The sequence below is a fragment of the Rhinoderma darwinii genome, chromosome 5, assembly GCF_050947455.1.
Source record: "Rhinoderma darwinii isolate aRhiDar2 chromosome 5, aRhiDar2.hap1, whole genome shotgun sequence".
Classification (NCBI taxonomy): Eukaryota; Metazoa; Chordata; class Amphibia; order Anura; family Rhinodermatidae; genus Rhinoderma; species Rhinoderma darwinii.
In genome coordinates this window covers 334,381,050-334,404,468 of record NC_134691.1, presented here as the reverse complement: position 1 = coordinate 334,404,468, position 23,419 = coordinate 334,381,050, and the positions used below count along the sequence as shown (strand labels likewise).

General features: G+C 41.5%; 1 protein-coding gene across 1 annotated transcript in view; it reads left to right on the top strand.

Annotated features, from left to right (window-relative positions):
- The window catches only part of THSD7A (thrombospondin type 1 domain containing 7A), a 413,050-nt gene that overhangs the window by 323,133 nt on the left and 66,498 nt on the right, over positions 1-23,419 (top strand). Inside the window, exons 9-14 of the mRNA XM_075827763.1 lie at positions 2,555-2,710; positions 3,220-3,423; positions 10,661-10,852; positions 14,774-15,005; positions 16,242-16,357; positions 19,825-19,957. Of these exons, the coding sequence (XP_075683878.1) occupies positions 2,555-2,710; positions 3,220-3,423; positions 10,661-10,852; positions 14,774-15,005; positions 16,242-16,357; positions 19,825-19,957 (1,033 nt within the window). The remainder of the gene's footprint in view (positions 1-2,554; positions 2,711-3,219; positions 3,424-10,660; positions 10,853-14,773; positions 15,006-16,241; positions 16,358-19,824; positions 19,958-23,419) is intronic.

Here is a 23,419-nt window from a genome sequence, read left to right as displayed (position 1 = left end):
TATCTATCTATCTAGCTCACATTTATCTATATCTATCTATCTATCTATCTATCTATCTATCTATCTATCTATCTATCTATCTATCTATCTATCTATCTATCTATCTATCTATCTATCTCATATCTATCTATCTATCTATCTATCTCATATCTATCTATCTATCTATCTATCTATCTATCTATCTATCTATCTATCTATCTATCTATCTATCTATCTATCTATCTATCTATCTATCTATCTATCTCATATCTATCTATCTATCTATCTATCTATCTATCTCATATCTATCTATCTATCTATCTAATATCTATCTATCTATCTAGCTCATATTTATCTATATCTATCTATCTATCCATCTATCTATCTATCTATCTATCTATCTATCTATCTATCTATCTATCTATCTATCTCATATCTATCTATCTATCTATCTATCTATCTATCTATCTATCTATCTATCTATCTATCTATCTATCTATCTATCTCTATCTATCCAATCAAAATACTTTTCCACTCAATGTAAAAGGCAGAAAATGGTTCTTTCATTGCGGTGATTTTTCTGCAGTAACTATTGTTTATTTGTTGGAACAATCCTTGTATTCATTGTGGAACGCCCCATCCCTCCGCGCCATCCCAGATTACTATGCAAATAACCGGCGCTGCTCACATGACTTGATTGACAAGCGACATCTGCCCATATATTACACAGTTCACCAGAGAGCTATGCCGGCCCGGGTAACCTTGTGAATATCCCAAAATCTCTTCTGTCTCTTCTTGTAAAGTAAAAAAATAAATATATAATAATAAATAAAGGGATTAAAATGTTGTCATTTATAAATTTATATAAAAAAAAAATGTTTTATTAATTACAAAAGGTTTGATCATTTTAGATTCTTCTCTTCAGGAATCCATGGAAACATTAAAAATAATTTTCTGAGAAATATGTAAATGAGTCTCTCTCGGGTTGTTGTTTTCTTAAGAGTTTTTAAAAAAAAAATACCAACATTTTGACATAATTGTTGTTGAATCGAAATCTCCTCCACTGGGCTCCTGCCTTGTACAGATCTCTGAGATCACAGAAGTTTTGCTTCTAAACCTTTGGCTCGTGTACCCTGGGGTATATCTTCCAGCCTCTTATCTCTTATACTGTAGGTATTCCGCTGTAGGATGCTTCGGGCATTATTGCAGGCTGCCTCTGTTATGGGGGCACTTTAACAATATGTTACTGTTATGTTGGCTTTGTTCCAGGCTGGCTTTGTAATTAGTGCAATGTTGCAGTCTAGATCTGTTAAAGGTACAATGTTTCAGGATTTCTCTGTTATGGGGGGCACTGTTGCAAGCTTGGTTCTGTTTTGGGGTATAAGTGCAGTGTGGCCGGGTGTCTCTATTGTAGGGTACTTAAAATTTCTATGACTACTCTTTACATGGCTCGTTGGGTTCATATATTCTTGGGTAGCAGTGGTGTATATAGAAGAGATGGGACTTCCTAGAAAATATCAAAAAGATTCCCCCATTATGGTGCCAGGTTTTGCCACGTAGAACAGAAGTGTCTATTTCTCCGTCCATCTCCTTTCCATAACCCATGGGCCGATATGTTTACTAACAATACAGTTCCTCTGGAGAGTGGAGTCCTGCACAGGTTCTTGCCACCCAATAGCAAAGGGACTGAGAGCAACGCTAACCAGGGCTGGACCCACTCTGTCCAAGGGCCCCATTGCAGCTGTATGTCCTGCCTCTATGGTACATATGCCTGTCACGATTTAGGGGTATGTGGACCCACTAGGCCGCTCCGCCGTAGCGGAGTGGCAGCTGGTCAAGTCACAGTCTATACAAAGTCTATGCAAAGTTCTAAGCACAAGGGATCTGAGGGAGTCCACACAATAGCAGGGGCTTTGGCACAGATGGAACTTGACGTGGCAGGTAGCGCCAGGCGTGATGGATGATACCAGGAGTGGCAGATGACACCAGACGTGGTATGGGACAGCAGGCATGGCAGATGACACAACACGACTCCAACATTACAAAAGGTTCAGGAACAAACACAGCACAGGATACACGTAGCAGGGCACGGGAACACTGGGATCAGGATACAACTAAGGGACCATTTGCAATATGAACATGAATAGACAACAACAACGCTCAGGCAAGGAGTGGAAGGGCAGAGCCCTTTTTATAGTCCAGGGTGATCAGGGATAGAATAAGGAACTTTAGCATTTGCGCGCGCTGGCCCTTTAAGGCTGGGACCGAGCGCGCGTGCGCACTTTAACATTCCGAGCAGGGCCGTACGGCCGCGAGTGCTGGCGTCTCCTAGGAGGGAGACTCTGGCAGGATGCCAATGGTCTGTGGTCGCGGCCGTCGCGAGGTAAGAAACGGCAGCGGTCCGCGACCACGGCTGAGACAATGCCATCGATTCCACACCAGTTCCTGTGCAGAAGTTTGAGGTTCATGTATGACACATTGAGCACCTTCCACAGCTTTAGAAGATATGTCTTTGGGAAAAACTTCTGCGTTAAGAATTTTTTTTTAATACAAATTTTATTTCATTCTATGGCAGCATCAAAACCAGTGGATAACAAGCTGTGTACCGACCCGCCATTAAGTACCAGTCAACTTTGCCACGTGCCATGTCCGATAGAGTGTGAGGTGTCTACGTGGTTAGCATGGGGACCATGTACATCCGAAAATTGCGATGACCAACAGAGTAAAAAGGGTAAGAGAACTCAACCTGTAATATTTTGGGCCATAACCAGAGTGTTAGGGCTCCAAGTAAATTTTATGTCATAGTATATTGATTTGCCTAAAGCTGTCTATTGTCCTGTAGACACGTCAGAAGATAGGATTGTTGGGTTCCATGAGCTTGGACCAAGCGAAGGGGCCAAATCCCTCTAAGAAGGGCCTGAGTTTTCTTACAGTCTTTGTAGATTTTATTTTTTTTATGGAAATATCTACAACATGTCTCACAATAGAGGGTGACTAATATCAATGTCACCCTATATGGAACGCAGTGGTCTCCTCATATTGGAAATCTGGGGGGTTTCAAACTCATGAGCCTCTATTGATGTCTCCTACCAAAATATCTCTGACATTTCTAGGGTATTTTCCCTTGAAGATCTTTAAGATCTTAAAGTAGATTTTGTCACATGACATTGATTTGATTGTCGAAATGAAAAATTTTGAGAACAAGAAAAATGTGACTTGTTTCTGATCTACTGTACACAGGTTTCAAGCTTAGGAAACGTCACATCACAAATGAACCCACTGGTGGGACTGGAAATTGTCCTCATCTGGTCGAAGCCATTCCATGCGAGGAACCATCATGTTACGACTGGCGATTGGACAGACTGGAAGAATGTATCCCTGACAATGGGAATAACTGTGGAAGTGGAACCCAAGTACCTGTGGTCACATGTATCAACAGCGATGGTGAGTGTAACCGGGGCCTGAACCCCTTAATTACGCCGCTTAGTTTGGGCCCTAAGGACACAGCAATGTTTTTTAGTTTTTTTCAATCTCCACATTACGATAGCCATAACTTTTTTATTTTTCCCTTGACGTAGCCGTATGATAGCTAATTTTTGCGGGACGAGATGCATTTTTTAAATATAGATAGATAGATGGATGGATGGATGGATATGAGATAGATAGATAGATAGATAGATAGATAGATAGATAGATAGATAGATAGATAGATAGATAGATAGATAGATAGGAAAAAGAAAGAGAAAATTCAGCGCTGTGTTTGATTAAAAAGGAAAATTGTTCCCAATTTTATTGAAAAAATGGTTAAAAGTTACACGGAGACGCAGTCTCAGGGTGTATATATAGCGGGCTGGATGACCTTGGCCTACGCGTTTCGAGCAAGCGTGTTGCTCTTAATCATGGCAAAAAGGATATCCGTGTATTGCATATCAAGCCAAAAATGAGCTCCACAGCAAGAGCCCCGACGCACGTTTCGCGGTAGCTTTTTCAAGGGGTACTGACTAGTAAGGTGACCGGCGTTGTATTTATACTCAGTGGTGGGAGAGGTTTATTCAGAGATAGCAAATAGCAGCACGACATTCTCAAATCCCCAATGCTGAACACCTGAAATGTACCAGGTGTTCTACATTGGTGAATCAGCATGTCTAAAGTTACCTGAATGCTGATCGGTAGGCAGCAAACACCACCATTGCAAATGTCCAGTGTACGTCTCAAGGAATGTAAACGCGCATGCGCGTGCGCATCAGACCGCAAGCGCCGCAGACAACAGATGTAATAGCTTATATATGACGTATCACATCATAGTGGCCATTTTAAGTATGGGCAAGGACAATACGAGATCAACTTATATGGCAAGAACCAATATAGGGCATATGTATCACGATCCGATTTTTTATGTGAGAAACAGAATATAAATATACAATGGAACTCTAATGTCTCAAAATATAAGCAATAATACATATATAGAAAAAATATACATAATTTGATAATACATCAAACATAGTGTCATACTGTCATTTCATAAAACCATCAATACAAAAAAGACCATTTTTCCTTGATATGTGTGGACGTTTATCGTTAGGTCTGGTTCTATATAGGTATTCATCATCTTTTCACTGAAGACTTTTGGAGTGCCGCCTATAATTAATATCTACACGGAGGCTCCGTTAGAGGCCTCCATCGCAGATTCCGCCGAAAATACCGTAAACAATAGCACAGCTTGCTGCGCTATTATTCCCGGTAATTTGGCAGACACCCTGACAGAAACCTGACGGAATCCATTAAAGTCGATGGGTTCCGCCAGGCGGTGGTTGTCTCCGTTGTTCACCTTAGCCTGCGCTTCCGTTATTTTCTTTGTTCTTCTCCTGTGACGGAATGCTGAACGCAGGTGTGAACAGGGCCTTAGTCGGGGTTCTCTAGACTCGCTTCCTATCTTTGAGGTTTATGGTGCGGCTCTTTTTCTCTTTTTGGACGGATACGGCAGATTTATTCTTTTGAGTATGAAGTGACATTAATGATCCTCGTATGTGACAGTCTTCCGTTACCACATATAAAGCTCCGCTACCACCTGCCTTGTCATCCGTTCGCTGCCATCCCGATAGGTGCGGGGGATGGAGTGTCACAGGCTCCGCTGATTAGCTTAATTGGTCAGAGTACAAGTCTGGCTGAGGATATCACAGGCGACGGGTTTCTTGTTCTTCATTGTCGAGATGTAAGAATTTATTAAAATTTCTCATGCCGCATTGTAATGAGGACGGGCGCTGATCACCCGACTTCAGGCTGGCGCGATGACACGGCCTTCACCAGATTATATTGTAAACATGTAGAAGAGTATAATTGGACGGGAACTTGGTTTAGTATAATGAGCGGTATGTAAATATATGCAGATGAGATAAGTGGCGCCTGATTGACGGCATTATTTTACCTGATTAGAATTATGCAAACTCTCTTAAAGCTGCGGGATTAGAATTTTTTTATATATTGCCTTATTTAGTTTATATAAATATTGATCAGCCCTTTATTAATTGTATTTATTTATGTAATTTCGTTTTTACGGCGTTCACTCTGCGTTAAAAATGACATGTTAACTTTATTCTGCGGGTCAATACGATTACGGTGACACCAATTTTATATTGTTTTTTTTATGTTTTACTACTTTTACAAGGAAAAAACTGATTGTTAAAAATAACATTTCATTTGTTTAATTATTATTATTTTTTTACAGCGTTCACCTTGCGGGTTAAATAATGTTATATTGTAATAGTTCGGACTTTTATGGACGCATCGATACTAGTTAAAGTATGTTTTTTTGGGGTGGTCACATTGTGTTCAGGGAAAAATGGGAAAAGTTTTTTTTTTACTTTTTATATTTGAAGTTTTTTTTCTATATTATAAACCTTTATTTACGTGTAACTGTGTTTAACTTTTTATTAGTCCCCCTAGATGAGTGGCCCCCAACCATTTTTGCACCAAGGACCAGTTTGATGCCAGACATTTTTTCCAGGGACCGGCGGGACGGGGCGGGTTGCTAGAGTCAGTTCACACATTGAGTAAATACGGCGTATACCTGTATTATAATTTCTGTATTATGCTGCGGAAAATCCGCAGCATAATAGAGTAGCAGCAAAGTGGATGAGATAAAACAAGTGTCATCCACCCGCCGCATAAATAGCGAGCAGAAAAAACGCTCACAAATGGACCTGCGGTGCAGAATTTTATTTCGCAGCACGTCAATTGTATTCACGTAAACGCTGCTTATTTTGTTGCAGGTTTTCCCCATTAAATTCAATGGGAGGTAAAATCCACAACATAGCAGCAAGGGCGTAGATAAAGGCTCATGGGCCCTGGTGCAAGAATTCAGCTTGGGCGCCCCCTACCCCTCCCCAACACCACCAGACCCCTGCCCGTGCCTATGCCCAGCCGCCTTGCCCAACAGTCCCCATGGATGCCCCCACAGTATAAAGCCCCCCTTAGCTGCCCGATACAGTAAAATGCTCCCATAGCTGTCATCACATCAGATCCCACTCCCATACCCAGTATAATGACCCCATATGTGCCTAATAAGAAATAATAACATAATTACTTACCTATCCCTGTTCCCATGATGGGTGGAGGATCTTTCTCCTCTGGTCTGTGCAGTGAGTGAGTGAGTGAGTCACTACATCGCGCCTGCCTGAGCCGCTCACGGCAGAGTGAATGCTGGGGCAAGGAGCCATCACTCTTGCTCCAGCATTTTTATTCAACTGTATCTGCATACTAAGGATGCAGATGCAGTTGGAACTGGGACCAGCGGCGGTCACATGGGATGAAACATCATCTGTGGAGGCCGGCCTGGATGACGTTAGAGAGCCGGCCTCCTGGGATGACGTTTCCTCCCATCTGAACACCGCTGCAGACCATCACAGGCTGCAGTGGTCTCCTGGGATGAAATGTCAACCCAGGAGACCTGCTCAGCAGTTTTCCGCAGCGGACATTCCGGGCAAAAAACTGCACCACAGTTTGGTGCAGTTTTTCGCCCGAAATTCCCTGAGGCCACCGCGGCGGATACCAGATACCGCGGCCCTGTTCCAAATGATCCGTGGCCTGGTATTGGTCCGCGGCCCAGTGGCTGGTTATCTTGTTCAGATTTGCCTGCATTGCAGCTTTTATCCAACACTGAACTCTGCTAAGACAACCTGGGTTCTATGCAGCAAAAACCATCCCACATTGCGGTCGGCTCTGGCGAAAACCTTAGAGTAGCTTTAGACTCCGTCGATCAGAGTTGTGACGGATTTGAGGTTGCGGATTTATTTACACACTTTCTCCTGGCAGTCTCCAGCAGCCTTTGAGAGATGCAGGTAAAACAAATGGATCTATAACGGCGCTGCTGCTTAATGTGGACGAGGTAAGTATCCAGAAGTCAGGTTTGAGTTTAGGTAAACTGTTTATTCGCAACGCGTTTCAGCGCCGAACTGGCGCTTTCATCAGATGCCTGATGAAAGCGCCAGTTCGGCGCTGAAACGCGTTGCGAATAAACAGTTTACCTAAACTCAAACCTGACTTCTGGATACTTACCTCGTCCACATTAAGCAGCAGCGCCGTTATAGATCCATTTGTTTTACCTGCATCTCTCGTACCCAAGCGATCACCCCGGTGACCGGCCCGGATCTGGCAGCAGCTACCCCGTGGACCCCAGCGCTGAACTCTTCCAAACCTCACGGTGAGCATATATATCCCCTTCCCCTTCTCACCTCCAATTTCCTTGATCCACACCAAGTGGCGCCGTGGCTCTTTTTCTCCTTATCTTACAGCAGCCTTTGAGGAATTGCTCAACTTGCAATTCCATAACATAATTACAAGTCGATTTATATTATCCTTTCACGATGGAACCTATGCAAGCTCTGGTGGATCAGATTCACGATCTGACTCAGGTGGTACAAGTTCTGGCCGTGAGAGTCCAACAGCACGAAACTACGCAGGCCCAAGCAGTCGTTCCAGTCGCAACTCCGGTGGAACCTAAGGTCAACTTACCTGATCGTTTCTCGGGTGATCGTAACACCAATGATCACTAGAACAAAGTGGCAGCAGAGCTAGTAGACCGCTATAGCACCTACTCTACTGTTCCATTTGACTTTTTGTGGGCAGCCCATTGGTTACTCGATGTCTATAAAGGGCCAACGATCTGACCTCTGAAAAAAGCAGAGCGGATAGAAAATTAAGTGGCAGCTGCTTTCATAGTGCAGATAACATTTCTAGTAATACAAACAAAACTGTGGGAGGGATCCTCCAGCACACCTTGAATGCAGGTTTTCTGCGCTCTGCGCCTGGATCTCCGTGACGGCTCACGGTATTGAAGACAGGAAAAACGAACAAAAGTAGAGGATCCAGTGCAATCAATTAAAATAGAACATAGTTCCAATTTTATTTGGGTGATTTAAAAGCCATGAGGAAGGACGTGGTGTGCGTCTGAATCGCGTAGGCACCTATCTACCTATCTCTAAATACTACACTCGGGATCGATCTTTTTTAAATCACCCAAATAAAATTGGAACTATGTTCTATTGTAATTGATTGCGCTGGATCCTTTACTTTTGTTTGTTTTTCCAACATTTCTAGTAATCTGTGCGGTCACAGCAATTCGGCTCCTCTGCAGATCACATATTAATTCTTCAGATATGTCACCAATGTCTATCCTGAGACGACCGCTTCAACCCATTAAGGACACCGACAATTTTAACATTAAGGACGAGGCATATTTTAAAGTTTTCTTGCCTTGAGGCATTCCAACAGCCAGAACATTTTTATTTCAGCCTTCAGGCAGGGCCTTGATAGGAGATAAATATCTGATCGATGGGGGTCCAACACCTGGGACCTTCACCGATTCAGAGAACGGGCTGACCTGTGAGTCCCATAGGAATGATGTGGTAGTGCGCATGTTCTACCACAGTTCTGTTGATTTCTATGGGGCTGCCGAGCGCTATCTTTGGCAGCCCCATAGAAATGAATGGAGCGGTGGCCGAGCATGTGCATTACTGCTTCATTCCTATGGGGCTCCCAGGAGCGGCACAGTAAGCCCATTCTTGTAATCGTTGGGGGTCCCAGCGGTCGGACCCCCACCGATCAGATAATCATCCCCTATCCCGAGGATAGGGGTTAAATATTGATTATGGAAAAACCCCTTTAAGGTACAATTAGCATTTACCTATTGTTTATTTTTTTTCTTCTATCTCATGAGGGGTCGTTACAGATTATTTTTACTTTTAATTCCTATTACCACTGTAATTGAGTGCATTATGGGCTTATTGCCATCCATCCCACTGGCGGCTCTTCTAGGGCTAGATAGTCGGCTCAATGAATAGCTAGATATCTCTATTGATGCACCGTAGCCTTCTGATTATTGATCATCACGGTTTACAATCTGTGGGGAGGACAGTCTTATAGAAATATACAAAACGTATTAGTATTTTTCAAATCGCAATAATACTGATGGATTTCCAACCTGATTAAGAGGAAACCGGGGCGTCTAATAAGGTGCCGACATTGGTCCGTGTTTACAACTGTTATTGATTGTTACCGACATCAAATAACGCCTGGTAGCACGTACTGTATATATCAATATATATTTTATTAAATGTTGTTCCGGCTTCATACATTTATACTAAATGACATATTAAAGGTTACATTTTAGGCTATTATAACCCCGGTCTAATTATTTTTCCAGTGAAGTATATTATTGGCTGTCCGTGACAAAATAACAGTCGCTTCTAAGGCCGGGGCTAGACATGGACTTGGGTTTTGTAGTGAGAGATAACTCGCTGCCCATAGGAATACATCGAGTAGCTAAAAAATATCTTCAAAATCGCTCCAGATAAGTGAAATCCCAACATGAAGTGAAATAAATCACTAGTAAATCTCCCTTCACTGGATATAAGGGGGCGACCACTGAAAAACATCCCATAGCATTACCCCTCCTCCAGCAAACTTTACAGCTGGCACAATGCAGTCAGGCAGGTAACGCTCTCCTGGCATTCCCCAAACCCAGACTCATCATTAGACCGCCAGATAGAGAAGCGTCACTCCATAGAACACGTTTCCGCTGTGCCAGAGTCTAGTGGCGGAGGCTTTACCCCCCTCCATCTGACGCTTGGCGGCGGCTTTACCCCCCTCCATCTGACGCTTGGCATTGTGCTTGGGGATGTGAGGCTGGCTGCAGCTGCTCGGCCCCCATGCCATGAAGCTCCCGGGCACAGTGTGTGGATGTTAATACCAGAGGAGGTCTGTACTCTGCAGTTATTGTCAGCAGAGCGTTGGCAACTTTTCTACACTTGCTCCTCAGCACTTGGCCCCCCGCTCTGTAAGTTTACGTGGTCTGCACTTCGTGGCTGAGTTGCGCCGGGTTCCTTCACGTTGCAATAATATCAGTCACAGGTGACGGGGAATATCTAGGAGGGAAGACAATTCCAGAACTGACTTGTTACATCGGTGACGTCCTATTACAGGACCGCGCTGGAAGTCACTGATCTCTGTACAACGACCCGTTCTATCACTGATGTCTGTAAAGTGACTGCATGGCGAGTGCCGGATGTTATACACCTGGGGAGATGGGACATCTGAAATCAATGATTAAGAGGGGGGCAAATACTTTTCTTCATATTGTGTATTATAGTAAATGAATAACTATGTGTGACGTTTCTAATCGCAGGGGAGGAGGTGGACAGACAACTATGCAGAGATGCCATATACCCAATCCCTATTGCCTGTGACGTTCCATGTCCCAATGATTGTGTTGTGAGCTCTTGGTCCGAATGGTCGGCCTGTTCTCATACCTGCTCTGGAAAAACCACAGAAGGGCAACAGTCACGATCCCGCACGATCCTTGCTTATCCTGGTGACGGTAAGACATGGAACAGTTTTTGTATTTAACCCCTTAATGACCGGGCCATTTTGCACGTTAATGACCAAGGATTATTTTTTGTTTTCTCACGGTCGCATTCCAAGAGTCGTAACTGTTTTTTTATTCCGTCGACATAGCCGTATAAGGGCTTGTTTTTTGCGGGACGAGTTGTATTTTGTAATTGCACCATTTTTAGATGCATATAGCATATTGATTAACTTTTATTAACTTTATTTTAGGAGAGAATTGAAAATAAGCCGCTATTCCAGCATTGATTTTCACGTTATAAATTTACGCCGTTTACTATGCAGCGTAAATAACATGTTAACTTTATTCTATGGGTCGGCACGATTACGGGGATACCAAATATGTAAAGGTTTTATATGTTTTTCCTACGTTTGCACAATAGAAACCCTTTTAGAAAAAAATTACTTGTTTTTGCATCGCCGCGTTCCAAGAGCTGTAACGTTTTTATTTTTCCGTCGATGTGGTCGTATGTAGGCTTGATTTTTGCGGGCCAATGTGTAGTTTTCATTAGTACTATTTTGGGGTACATAGGTCTTATAGATTAACTTTTATTTTATTTTTTATGGGGGGAATGGGAGAAAAGAGAGAATGTTGCCGTTGTTTTTTGCGTTTTCTTTGGACGCCGTTCATCCGGCGGTTTAATTAATGTGTTCATTTTATTGGTCAAGTCGTTACGATCGCGGGGACACCATATATGTGTATGTGTGATTTGTTTTGACAGTTTTACTAAATAAAACCACTTTTTGGGCCAAAAAAGTCGTTTTATTTGATTTTCACTGTAATGTTTTTTGTTTTTTTTCCACCAACTTTATTTAACTGATTGTCATTTTTTTTTAAAGTCCCATCAGGACACTTCACTATGCGATCTGCTGATCGCATATATAATGCTTTGGTATACTTAGTATACCGAAGCATTATTGCCTGTCAGTGTAAAACTGACAGGCAACCTGTTAGGTCATGCCTCCGGCATCGCCTAACAGGCAGATGCTGAAGACAGACCTGGGGGTCTTTGTTAGACCCCCGGCTGTCATGGAAACCCGACGGCGACCCCCGATTTGTTTGCGGGGGCGCCGATCGGGTGACAGAGGGAGCTCCCTCCCTCTGTCAAACACATTAAATGCCGCTGTCACTATTGACAGCGGCATTTAATGGGTTAAACTGCCGGAATCGGCACGCGCTTCGATTCCGGCAGTTGCAGCAGGAGCCAGGCTGTGTATAACAGCCGTGCTCCTGCCACTGATCGCGTGGGTACACTGGCAGTACCCGCGCCATCACAGGACGGATATATCCGTCCTCCTGCGCGAACTAGCAGCTGCTGAGGACGGATATATCCGTCCTTCGGCGTTAAGGAGTTAATTATTAATTTCCTACACAAAATACATTTTCTAATTAAATTCAATAAATTAAATTAATGATTAAAAAATTTTCAAAATGAATCGATTTTTTTTTAAAAATGGGACGGTGGTATCAAATTATAAATATTTGATCAATTAAAGTCATTTGATCACAATGGTCTTTTTTTTTATTTTTTTTTACAATAAATATTCAAACTCAAACATAGACACAGGTATTATAGCAATTAATTGAGAAAGATCAAAAAAATGACACTAGGGTCTACTGCCCGAGATATTTGTATGGCTAAAAATGAAATTGAATTATAAGACATTTTCAGCACTCAGGGACTTTTTGGCCAAGGAATAAAAAAAGCTTCTTATGAAATGACTTTTGTCCCTGAAGCTCCAGTCAATCTTCTCTGACGTTCCTGAATCCAAAAAATAAATAATCTATCGCTGTGACATTTTGCCAAGAGGATTTTTAGTCCACAGTTTCACAGTGAATTAAAATGACTTTGTTATTTAGAATACAAAAAATTACATAAAAAATAAAATATAAAAAGTAAATTATATATATATTGATTTATATAGCTATGTGCTACCTAATACTATTGATTCAAATACGTATATACTGTATATGCACCCATATAAATAAAATGTAGATATTATTTTGATTAAAATATCATTAGGACATATGTACTTCATAGAGGGGTCTCCTGCTTGGAACCCCCCTCTATGAGCCAGAGTGAGTAACTGTTAAGCCAGAGAGGTTTCCACTCTGGCGGACCCGACCTGTCCATGTCTTACATGAACAGCCATTCACTTGAATGGCCTGCATGTAATACTACATTTTCCCTGCAGAGGTCACTACAGAGGAAATGTAGGGTCAACAAGATCTCAGCTGATCAGCGGGGCGGCTATCTTTAGAGAAGGGTCCCTTTAAGGTTGGCATTTCTAGAGGCGGTTTCTAATAATACATAAATAGTAAATTTGCTAAAAATGTATTTCATTGTCTACTTAGTCCTCATGCAGACCTGCTATAGCGCCATAAATGTCTATTCCACCGTTGACGCTGACCCGATGACACAGAGGACCATGTACATGCACAGCCACCCATCTATACAATATCTGCCTGGATGTGGCGGCTGCTTCCCTGGCAAAACAGGGGGCAGATTTTTTTCTAAATAAATAAGGGTCCAGGAATGGGGGCTCAGCTTTAGACATTTATAACATATTCTGTAGATATTCTATATTTGTCTATGGAGGGAAAACTCCTTTAACTAGCGTCTAGGTTCTTGTTACAAAACTGAATTTTCACAAGACTACAGACTGAACAAAGGTATAAAAGGCCATTCATTTTATGTGTAACCTGTTTTATAGCTTTAGGGGAAAAGAATACCGAATGGCTGATGTGATCATGCAGAAAATGAATATGACCCTTGGACTGCCATCAATATCATCTTCGTTTCAGTGTTCTTAAACTGCATATAAACTGGCGCATCACATATAGGGACATCTAGAGAGATAGATATGAGTTAGATGATAGATAGATAGATAGATAGATAGATAGATAGATAGATAGATAGATAGATAGATAGATAGATAGATAGATAGATAGATAGATAGATAGATAGATAGATAGATAGATAGATAGATAGATAGATAGATATGAGATAGATAGATAGATATGAGATAGATAGATAGATAGATAGATAGATAGATAGATAGATAGATAGATAGATAGATAGATAGATAGATAGATAGATAGATAGATAGATATGAGATAGATAGATAGATAGATAGATAGATAGATAGATAGATAGATAGATAGATAGATAGATAGATAGATAGATAGATAGATAGATAGATAGATAGATAGATAGATATGAGAGATAGATAGATATGAGAGATAGATAGATAGATAGATAGATAGATAGATAGATAGATAGATAGATAGATAGATAGATAGATAGATAGATAGATAGATAGATAGATAGATAGGAGATAGATAGATATGAGATAGATAGATAGATATGAGATAGATATGAGATAGATAGATAGATAGATAGATAGATAGATAGATAGATAGATAGATAGATAGATAGATAGATAGATAGATAGATAGATAGATAGATATTATACAGTGTATATACCGCTGAATAAGACATCCAGGCTATGCTGTACATTTGATTGGCGGGTGGTTTCCTCTGTGGATTTCTCTATAACCTTTCCGTGTAAGATCACTTGTCGGACACCGCTACACAATGAATCCTGGAAGAGATTGATGATCACTTTAATGGCATTTGATGGCTGCCGAGCAAAGAGCTGGAGACGACTGAAATTCCCTGTCAATAATCTCATTATCTCGCCGACTTCACTCTGTTCATTTAGGGAGAATTGAAACCGGAGTAATTAAATGTCCTATTTGTAATTCTTTGCTTTTTGTTGAGAATACCCAGCATGCAGTGCAGTATACAGCCGGCTATCTGTCACCGTCATTTTCTGCAGTGATGTATCTCAGTGTAAAGTCACATCTCTCTTCTCTTGGACTTTGTTGCAGGAGGTGTCCAGTGCCCTGAGAGTAACGCTCTGCAGGAGATTCGCAGTTGCAATGAGCATCCTTGTACCGTATATCATTGGCACACGGGTCCCTGGGGCCAGTGCACTGAAGACGTCTCTGTTTCCGTCTTTAACTCTTCCAGTTGGAATGGTGAGGCCGCGTGCGCAGTTGGGATGCAAACAAGAAAAGTCATCTGTGTGAGAGTCAATGTCGGACAAGTCGGACCTAAAAAGTAAGGAGTTGGGGATTTGCTATTGTAAGAGTCTAGGAAGACTGGGGGACAACCTCTATGTGTGAGTTGTAATGACGGCCATATTGGTTGTCACCCAGAATTCCCCTTAACAGGTATAACTGAAAAAGAGTTAAATTTATGCAGATGCCTGGGCCCGTTGGGGCTTGAATGGTCCATGTTAATCTGAGTAAACATGCTCTATACAGTACTTGTTACATCAATGGTAGGTTAGAGGGGAGGCCCACTGTGTCTCCGTCCTCTGGAAACCCACATATACCTCATTCTGGCCCTATCCATTTTTCGTATTTCATAATATATCCGTATCCCGGGCCGAGCAACAACACCAGTCAAACCTGGCCAAAAACCAGTGCCTTCGGGAGCTTGGTGCTTCCATCTTGATCAGGTTAAAGTTGCTGGTCAAGCAGGAGGCCAATTGTGACTCAGTCGTCCAAGGGACCACAAATAACCTGTGCCGGCCCTGACCATTTGTTTTTTAGTTGTACAATATATACATGTACAGGGCCCAAAGTCAGCACCTCACAAATCTGGGCAGATGCCAGGGTTCTCTAGGGTTTAAGGGTTCCATATCTTCACCCGATGGTATAAGCAGGGGAAGTGTTCATGGTCATTAGGACTTCTTTCACAAGTATCATAAATTTACCATGTATCTATATACAGCCCCTAGCATCAGCACCGGAGAAACCTGGGCAGATACCAGGGTCCAGTAGGACTTAGAGGTTCCATTGTAATCTCAGTAAACTATAGCGGGGCCATACAACTCACAATAGTGGCCCAAAGTTATTACGGACTAGAACCATTTTGTGGCACAAAAATGTGTGACAGCCATGAGGTAGTAAGTGTGTCTTGTATGATGTGAATTGCCACAAATGTATCATGTACTGTAGCATGTGCCATCGGGATTTTTTTTTTTTTAAATTAACTGGTTTTCCCTTTGTAAATACGGCCCAGTGTCTCTACGTATTGTGGTCATGTTACTCATGGGGTGGGGGCTGCACTGGTTGCCATCATTTTTGGCCAGTCGTCAAGGTTGGTTTTTCCACACCATACACAACTACATAGAAACATTTAGCTCCTTTCATAGTCAATACCACATCTCTTCAAAGACAATATTCAGATGCTGTCACAAACAAAAAAGTTTGAAGACTTTCAAGTAACCATGTTCTCTAATCACAAGCACGTATACACAGTCATTTCTTTTCATTCTCTATTGTCTAGATGTCCTGAAAGTCTTCGACCTGAGACGATGAGGCCATGTTTGTTGCCATGCCGGAAAGACTGTATTGTTACCCCATATAGTGACTGGACTCCGTGCCCTACCACCTGCCAAGAAGGTAAAAGAAAGAGAAAAAGACTTTTAGATATTTCTTAACCTGTTTTTTTGTAAGATTTATAGACAATTATATACAAAGTAAACAGTGAAAACCAAAATATATTTAAAGAGATTGTCCATTTTCTGGTGGCCACTTGACCATGCAAGACCACGACGAGTACTAGCTGAGCATTTTCCACCTCTCATTCATTATGATCTGACCATGACCTGGAGCATCCTTGTTAGTTCTCATTTCTATCGATTCGAATAGTTTTATAGACATTAAAGGCTGCCTAGTCCTATGGATAAGAGGTGGTACTTGAAGCTTATTGGCCCCAATACAAAACTTCTAGCAGGGCCCCTCACCTACCATGTGCCATTTATAATACTGGTGTCTTCTTATTTGGCTGAGGAACCTTTTACGCCCCATCAGGCTCTAGGGCCCGGGTGTGACTGTTACCTCTGCACCCCCTATAGCTATACTCTACACCCCCTACCCCAAAAATATAAGAAGGCTCTGGATACTGGTTCATCCAGACATTGGAATTTTTTTTAATGCTTTGGTTGGTTACAGCCAGTTTGGTTACATGTGAGAACATTACAATGCTCTGATTAGATACAGGTTGGTCAACATCTGTAAACATTATAATATTCTTAGGCCACATAAATATATGCAGCAGATTTTGCCACAAATTGCCGTTTTTTTTCAGCTGCATGTTAACAGGGTTTTGAGTCAGATCTGTAAGTCATGTATAGAGATAAGTGAATAAATTCTACACAAATCAAATGCGTAATAAATTTCCCAAAAGTTTTGAATTTTCCCTAACCTTTTCCCTAACAGCGAAGAAGGATCACATAACCTAGGGCGGCGGGCATCCCAATAATGCCTCTAGAACAGCCAGTCATGAGGGGTATAGGTGTGAGTCACTGATGACAGTTGTATGAGTCATAGCTACTATAAACAGGCCAATCAGGAAATATTGCTGCTTTGTGAGGATACAGATAGGAGAGAGAGGACATCAGACAGGGAGTGGGAGACAGTAAAACACAGAACACAGATAGATAGTGGATTAGTGTTAGTGTGTTTCATAGTGATGGGAAGAGAATAGATAGTTAGATTTACAATAGTTTGATAGAGATAGATTTTAGAGAGAGATAGGAGTCAGTCAGTGTCAGTGTGCTAGTTAGACAGGCAGCCATTGCTGTTAGTGAGTGTTGCTGCAGCTATACAATTCTTACATTAATATGTGAATCACAAATCTTCATTTCATCATTCACAAATTTTATCAATAATATTAATCCTGGTCCTGTTACCGTGCCCCTACCTGCTGATACAGAAGTCATGGATGTGACGTCACTCACTGCTTTGCATATATCTAATAGCGCCACCAAAATTGGCGTATTATTATTCTGTGTCAAGCATTTATACAGCGCCATTATATTCCAGTCTAAGTAACAATTTACTTTTAAAATAGAGTAAAAAGCCATTGCTGCTTTTTTTTCCATGACGATCAGGCACACTGTCACTGGCACATATAGTCGTGGCACGGTGGGAGTGGTGGATAATATATACAGTATGTATATATTTTCTTTAGAATGACATCAAACCAGTTGCTACGCACCAAAAAGGGATAATTTTTGGACCAATTGTTGAAAAGCCATTGCTTCTTCCGATACCAGCGTGTGTGTGTATAAACATAGTGTTGCAGAGTGTTGTTAAGCAGGTTGTTTGTTACCACCAACTACCATTAAAAGAGGCTGGATACAGTCCTAGAAGACCTTTGAGTGTCATACATGAAATTTTAAGGCAATCAGGGCACTTTCGATTCATAATGATTTTATTCAGACCGAATCGAATTTGATGGCCGGTTCAACCGATCGGACCTGAAATGAATTTCGGGGAATTCACTTATCTCTAGTCATCTAGCTGCGTAGCTGCTAAAATATCAGATGTCAAAAGACATGCACCATCCATGAGGTGAGGACTTCATCTCAGTGGGACACTTCCTTGACTGAGGGCAGCATTTTGGCACATCCCTGTCATTTTCCATCTCTGGCGGATTAGCGTGGTGTACAGGCAGGAAATCTAGAAAAAGCCCTGAAAACACCAAAAAGTTTGATAAAAAAAACTGAATATTCGAGAGCATGGACTTTTTGTAGGTCGGCCATGATTTACCAACGTTAGAATCAGGGGCGTAGCTATAGGGTGGTGCAGAGGAGGCAGTTGCTATAATATCCTTGTGCCTGAGGGGGCAATGGCCCCTCTGCCACACAAAAAGACACCAGTATTATAAATAACGCATAGTAGGTAGGGACCTTATTGCATATTTAGCATTGGAGCCCAGGTGCTTCAAGTTCCACCTCTGATTAGAATGTTTTGATAGATATTAGGATGGGATAAGGAGGTCCATGAACTTTGATAGTCAAGAAGTTGGTCTAGATTTATCAGTGTTGGCATGTCTACCGACAAGCTATTAGTATTGGAGACCCACAGACCCCACCAATGTCCACCTGTGTTTTTTCATCCATAGCTCATAACATTTTAAGTGTCCAAACAAAGTATATATAAGTATATTACTTTTTGTTACCCATTTGATGCCTGTTTGGGTTATTTTTAGGGCTTGAATAATATCTTTAAATAATTAGAGATTTGGAAGCCAGTGAGACAGTACTTGTTGTCTAGTTTAGAAAACCCATTTTCAATTTCCTTTTAGGAAAATTTGAGTATTTGGGGTCCCCCATTTCAGAACGCTCATCTATTAGTCAGAGCAGACAGCAGCTACAAAGAGCATCTGGAGGACCCAACGCTTCTGTGTATTACACAGACAGCCAATAAGAACCGTGTAATGCTTTATTTCCCCTCTAGTGGCACTGCTGGAGAATTGAACACTTGCTGCCAGGTTCTCCCACAGATTATAACTGATCGCTATGGGTCTTAGTAGGGAGAAACCTTATGATCTCTTATTTTAGGAAACTCTTTTTATATCCATTCCCCTTTACATCTACGCTGTTTCTTACAACTAAACTCTTAGACCCTAATGGTTTCCATAAAACACCAAGCGATAGGGCATGTTTTGTGATTTTTAAAATGCGGTCACGTATTGAAAGGCGAGTGTATGCCAAGACGCTACTGGCGTTTATTTGCCGTTTTTGCACAACGTGTTACGGATCTTAGTAAACACGGTCAAAATACGGATGTTAAATACTTCCGTCTGAATGAGGTCTAAGGCTTATGATTGACAACTATTTTTCGTTGTTCTTATTTTCTTTTTTATTTCCATCATCTGTTATTTATATTGCACTGAAATATTTCTGTCGACAAAACTATAATTCGGACTTACAATATTTGCCTATCATTAGAATAAAAAATAATAATAAGCCATCTCTCCCATATACCGTAAATGCGCATTAGCAGTTTTATGTTATTGCTATTGTATTTTGTACACATTTTATGTTTCCATAATAAATTTGGCGTTCTTGTATGTTTAGGGGCCCTCACTGTTAAGAAGCAGACTCGCCACCGTGTCATTATTCAGTACCCGTCCTATGGAGGCCGCGACTGTCCTGACACGTTACATGAGGACAACGACTGTGAGCCGCCCGCCGCCTGTCACACTTACAGGTGAGAGAAACCCATGTTGAGCCGCAGAATTTAGGCTGCAGCTCTTTCCACTCATTAAATCTGATTTTGTCACCTTGGGAAGATGAATTTCTAAGCTGTCCGTGTCTAAATTGTCAGATCCTGTCATTACGGCTCAGCGTCTTCAGAGGCTGGAGAAACATTGATTGAGTCTTTATTAAATTTCTGCCCCACTATCTGCTGAGTAAATATTTTATTTGCTTTTTTTTTTTAATATATTGATTTTTTTCCTCTCTGGTGGGTGTCGCTGAGTTTAGTCTTTTGTTGTAGTTTACGAAATTCCAGTTATTGTCCATCATTCTAGATAAAATGTTCCTAAATTTTTTTAGGGGGGAAAACTATATCTGGAAAATTCTGATTTCTATTGTTAAAAAGACATTTATAGGTTATTTAAAAAAATAGATAATCTATTGAATTGTGCCCCCCTATATATTAGTGCCCATAAGAAGTATATGTCTCAGGCATATAACTCTGTATGTCAGTCCTAATCCTGCCTCTATAATAGTGTCCTAGTGTTGTCCATAGAAATGTGCCAGCTAGATATCAGTTCCCATACGGTAGTACCAGTCATTATACTGCCTATACCAATGTGCCAGCTAGATATCAGTGCCCATACAGTAGTACCATTCCTTGTATTGCCTATACAAATGTGCCAGCTATATATATATCAGTGCACATACAGTAGTACCAGTCTTAATACTGCCTACACAGATGTGCCAGCAATGTATTAATGCCCATATAGTAGTACCAGTCATTATACTGCATATACAAATGTGCCAGCTAGATATCAGTGCCCATACTGTAGTACCTCTCCTTGTATAGCCTATACAAATGTGCCAGCTAGATATTAGTGCCCATACAGTAGTACCAGTCCTTATATTGCCTATACAAATGTGCCAGCTACATATCAGTGCCCATACAGTAGTACCAGTCCTTATATTGCATATACAAATGTGCCAGCAATGTATGAATGCCCATACAGTAGTACCAGTCCTTATACTGCCTATACAATTGTTCCAGCTATTTATCAGTACCCATAAAGCCGAGGTGATGTCCGTAAAAATATGCTAGCTGTATGCCTGTGCCTGTGTAGTAGTGCCAGTCATAGTGGTGCCCATGGAAAGGGATGTGCCAAATATCAGTGCCCATAAAGAAATATCAGTCTTTGAAGTGTCCATACAATTGTACTGGCCATATATCAGTGCCCATACAGACTTACAGTCCCAATACTATACATATGTGCCAGCCTTATATAAGTGCCCATGCAGAAGTACCATTTCTCGCAATGTCAATGTGTTATCGTATATCAGTTCCCATACAGTAGTGCCACTCCTTGTAGAAATGTATTCGCCGTATAGGGGCGCCCTTACAATAGTGCCAGACCCAGTACTGCCGATAAAAATGTGCGCACCATATCATTGACCAAACTACAACATATATGTAGCTAGTGCACATACAAATATAGAAATCATAAATCACTGTCCATATAGTAGAGCTAGTCCGAGCAGTGTCCATACAAATGTACCAGCCACATATAAGTAATTGCTACAAAAATGTGTAATCCACATAGCAATGCCCATAATCTAGTACTAGCCCCAAAATTGTCAGTTGTGCCCAAAACATATTAGTGCCCTTAAAACTACCCCTAGCAGAATCCATACAAATAGACGAGACATAAAAATGTGGTACACCATATTAAAGTATAAAATTCTGCCAGCCTACAGCCACCACTAGAGGGAGCTTACTGCATACTGGGTATACATTGAAATCATTAATAAAACCCCAAGCTCCTAAGCTTCCCCTAGTGGTGACTGACGGAATTTAAAATTTAATGCTAGAATTTAATTTTGTTTTTGTAGGGGATTTGGAGCTCTGTTTAGGAAAAACTAAGCTCCGACCACTATCAAGATATATTAAGATATTAATTGGCACAGCATTTTGGCCCTATAAACGACATGTTGTTTATAAGGTGGACATTCACTTCAAGGTTGTCCTCTAGTGGGACAGTTTGACCTTGCATCTGCCCAGTTCCTGGAGTGAGTGGTAGTACAATGCAGCCCCCCTGAATGATGTTTAGTGGGTGCATGTAGCAAGGGAAGGAGATCCATGGTTTAAAATGTATCTGTCATATGCATTATGGCCATTGCAATTTCTCCTGTTTCTCAGCGCTGCTCGATGTCTATAGGTGATGTCAGACCCCTTGGGTGTCTGTTCTATTTATTGTGTCGCTCCCCCCCCCCCCATACTCTTTAGTCGGCAGCAATTACTGTATGTCTACAAGCAGCGTTACATTAGAGAAACTCGCAGAAAAGCAGCACAAAGAAGCATTTAATCTGCAGATTTGCACTTTTGCGGCTCATAAACCGCCCCAACTGTGTCCGATCAGTCACAGTCACTGACATCAAAGGAGTCGGCGACAGCCCAGCAGTCATTAAGGAGTTGTAGTTCTGGGCACATTAGCTGAGATTCATGCAAACAAAATAAATAACATTACTGAAGGTTACACAATATGAGGCTTTCTGGACGCAAATTCTTCATTATCTTGTAAGACAGGAAGGGGTTTTTTTTTTTACAAAGGGAATATAAAACATAGGGAGACAATGGGTGACAGACACAACAAAACGCATCACCAGCTCTGCTGCTGCCGCCGTAATTGGGCTCCATTCTCCCACCTTACCTTGACTAGGGAAGGATCTCAAAGGCTGAATCTTAAGTGTCGCCGCGTCTTCTTGGTCTTCGGTAACTTGCATCTTGTTACCGAGGAGTCGAAACGCAGTCCGTAGGTAAATACAGTTAACCCTTATGTTGTCTGTTTGCTTAGCTGGCCATACCCGAGTCATTTTTCACAAGCAAATGAATCACTAGATTTGAGTCACTCCAATGGAAACAATTGCACGGCCATTGTGGGAAAGTCACTTCCCATTGATTTCAATTAGAGAGCAAGTTTCACGCTGGGTTGAGATCAGAGTCCACTGCAAGTTTAATGTGACCCAGTACCACAGCCCATTGGGGCACATTTATCAATAGTGTTGTAACAATGTTGCAACAAATGTATCAAATTATACATTTTACATAATATATTTGGTGCAACTTACAGTATACTAGACACACTTACACCCTCTTACTGTTGTCATATGTGCCAGGAATTTGCACAAAAAAAAGGAACAAATCAAAAAATAACTTTGGCGACACAACCATTGTTTGTTGGGGGTTGTTCACTGCAGTACTCAGAACCAGCGCCTCTCTCATCCACTTAGCTGTGTGTGGTAATGCACATCAGCTTTCACTAGGATCCTCTGGAGGGCCCAGACTTAATAATGGGCCCCAAAGGTCGAGCAGAATAGAACCCATTTGGAGCTGACTTTGGAGCCAATCACTTGTCACTAGGTTCTATCTATCATGGGTTGATATTGTGGCACCTGTGATCACATACCTGTGCAAGTT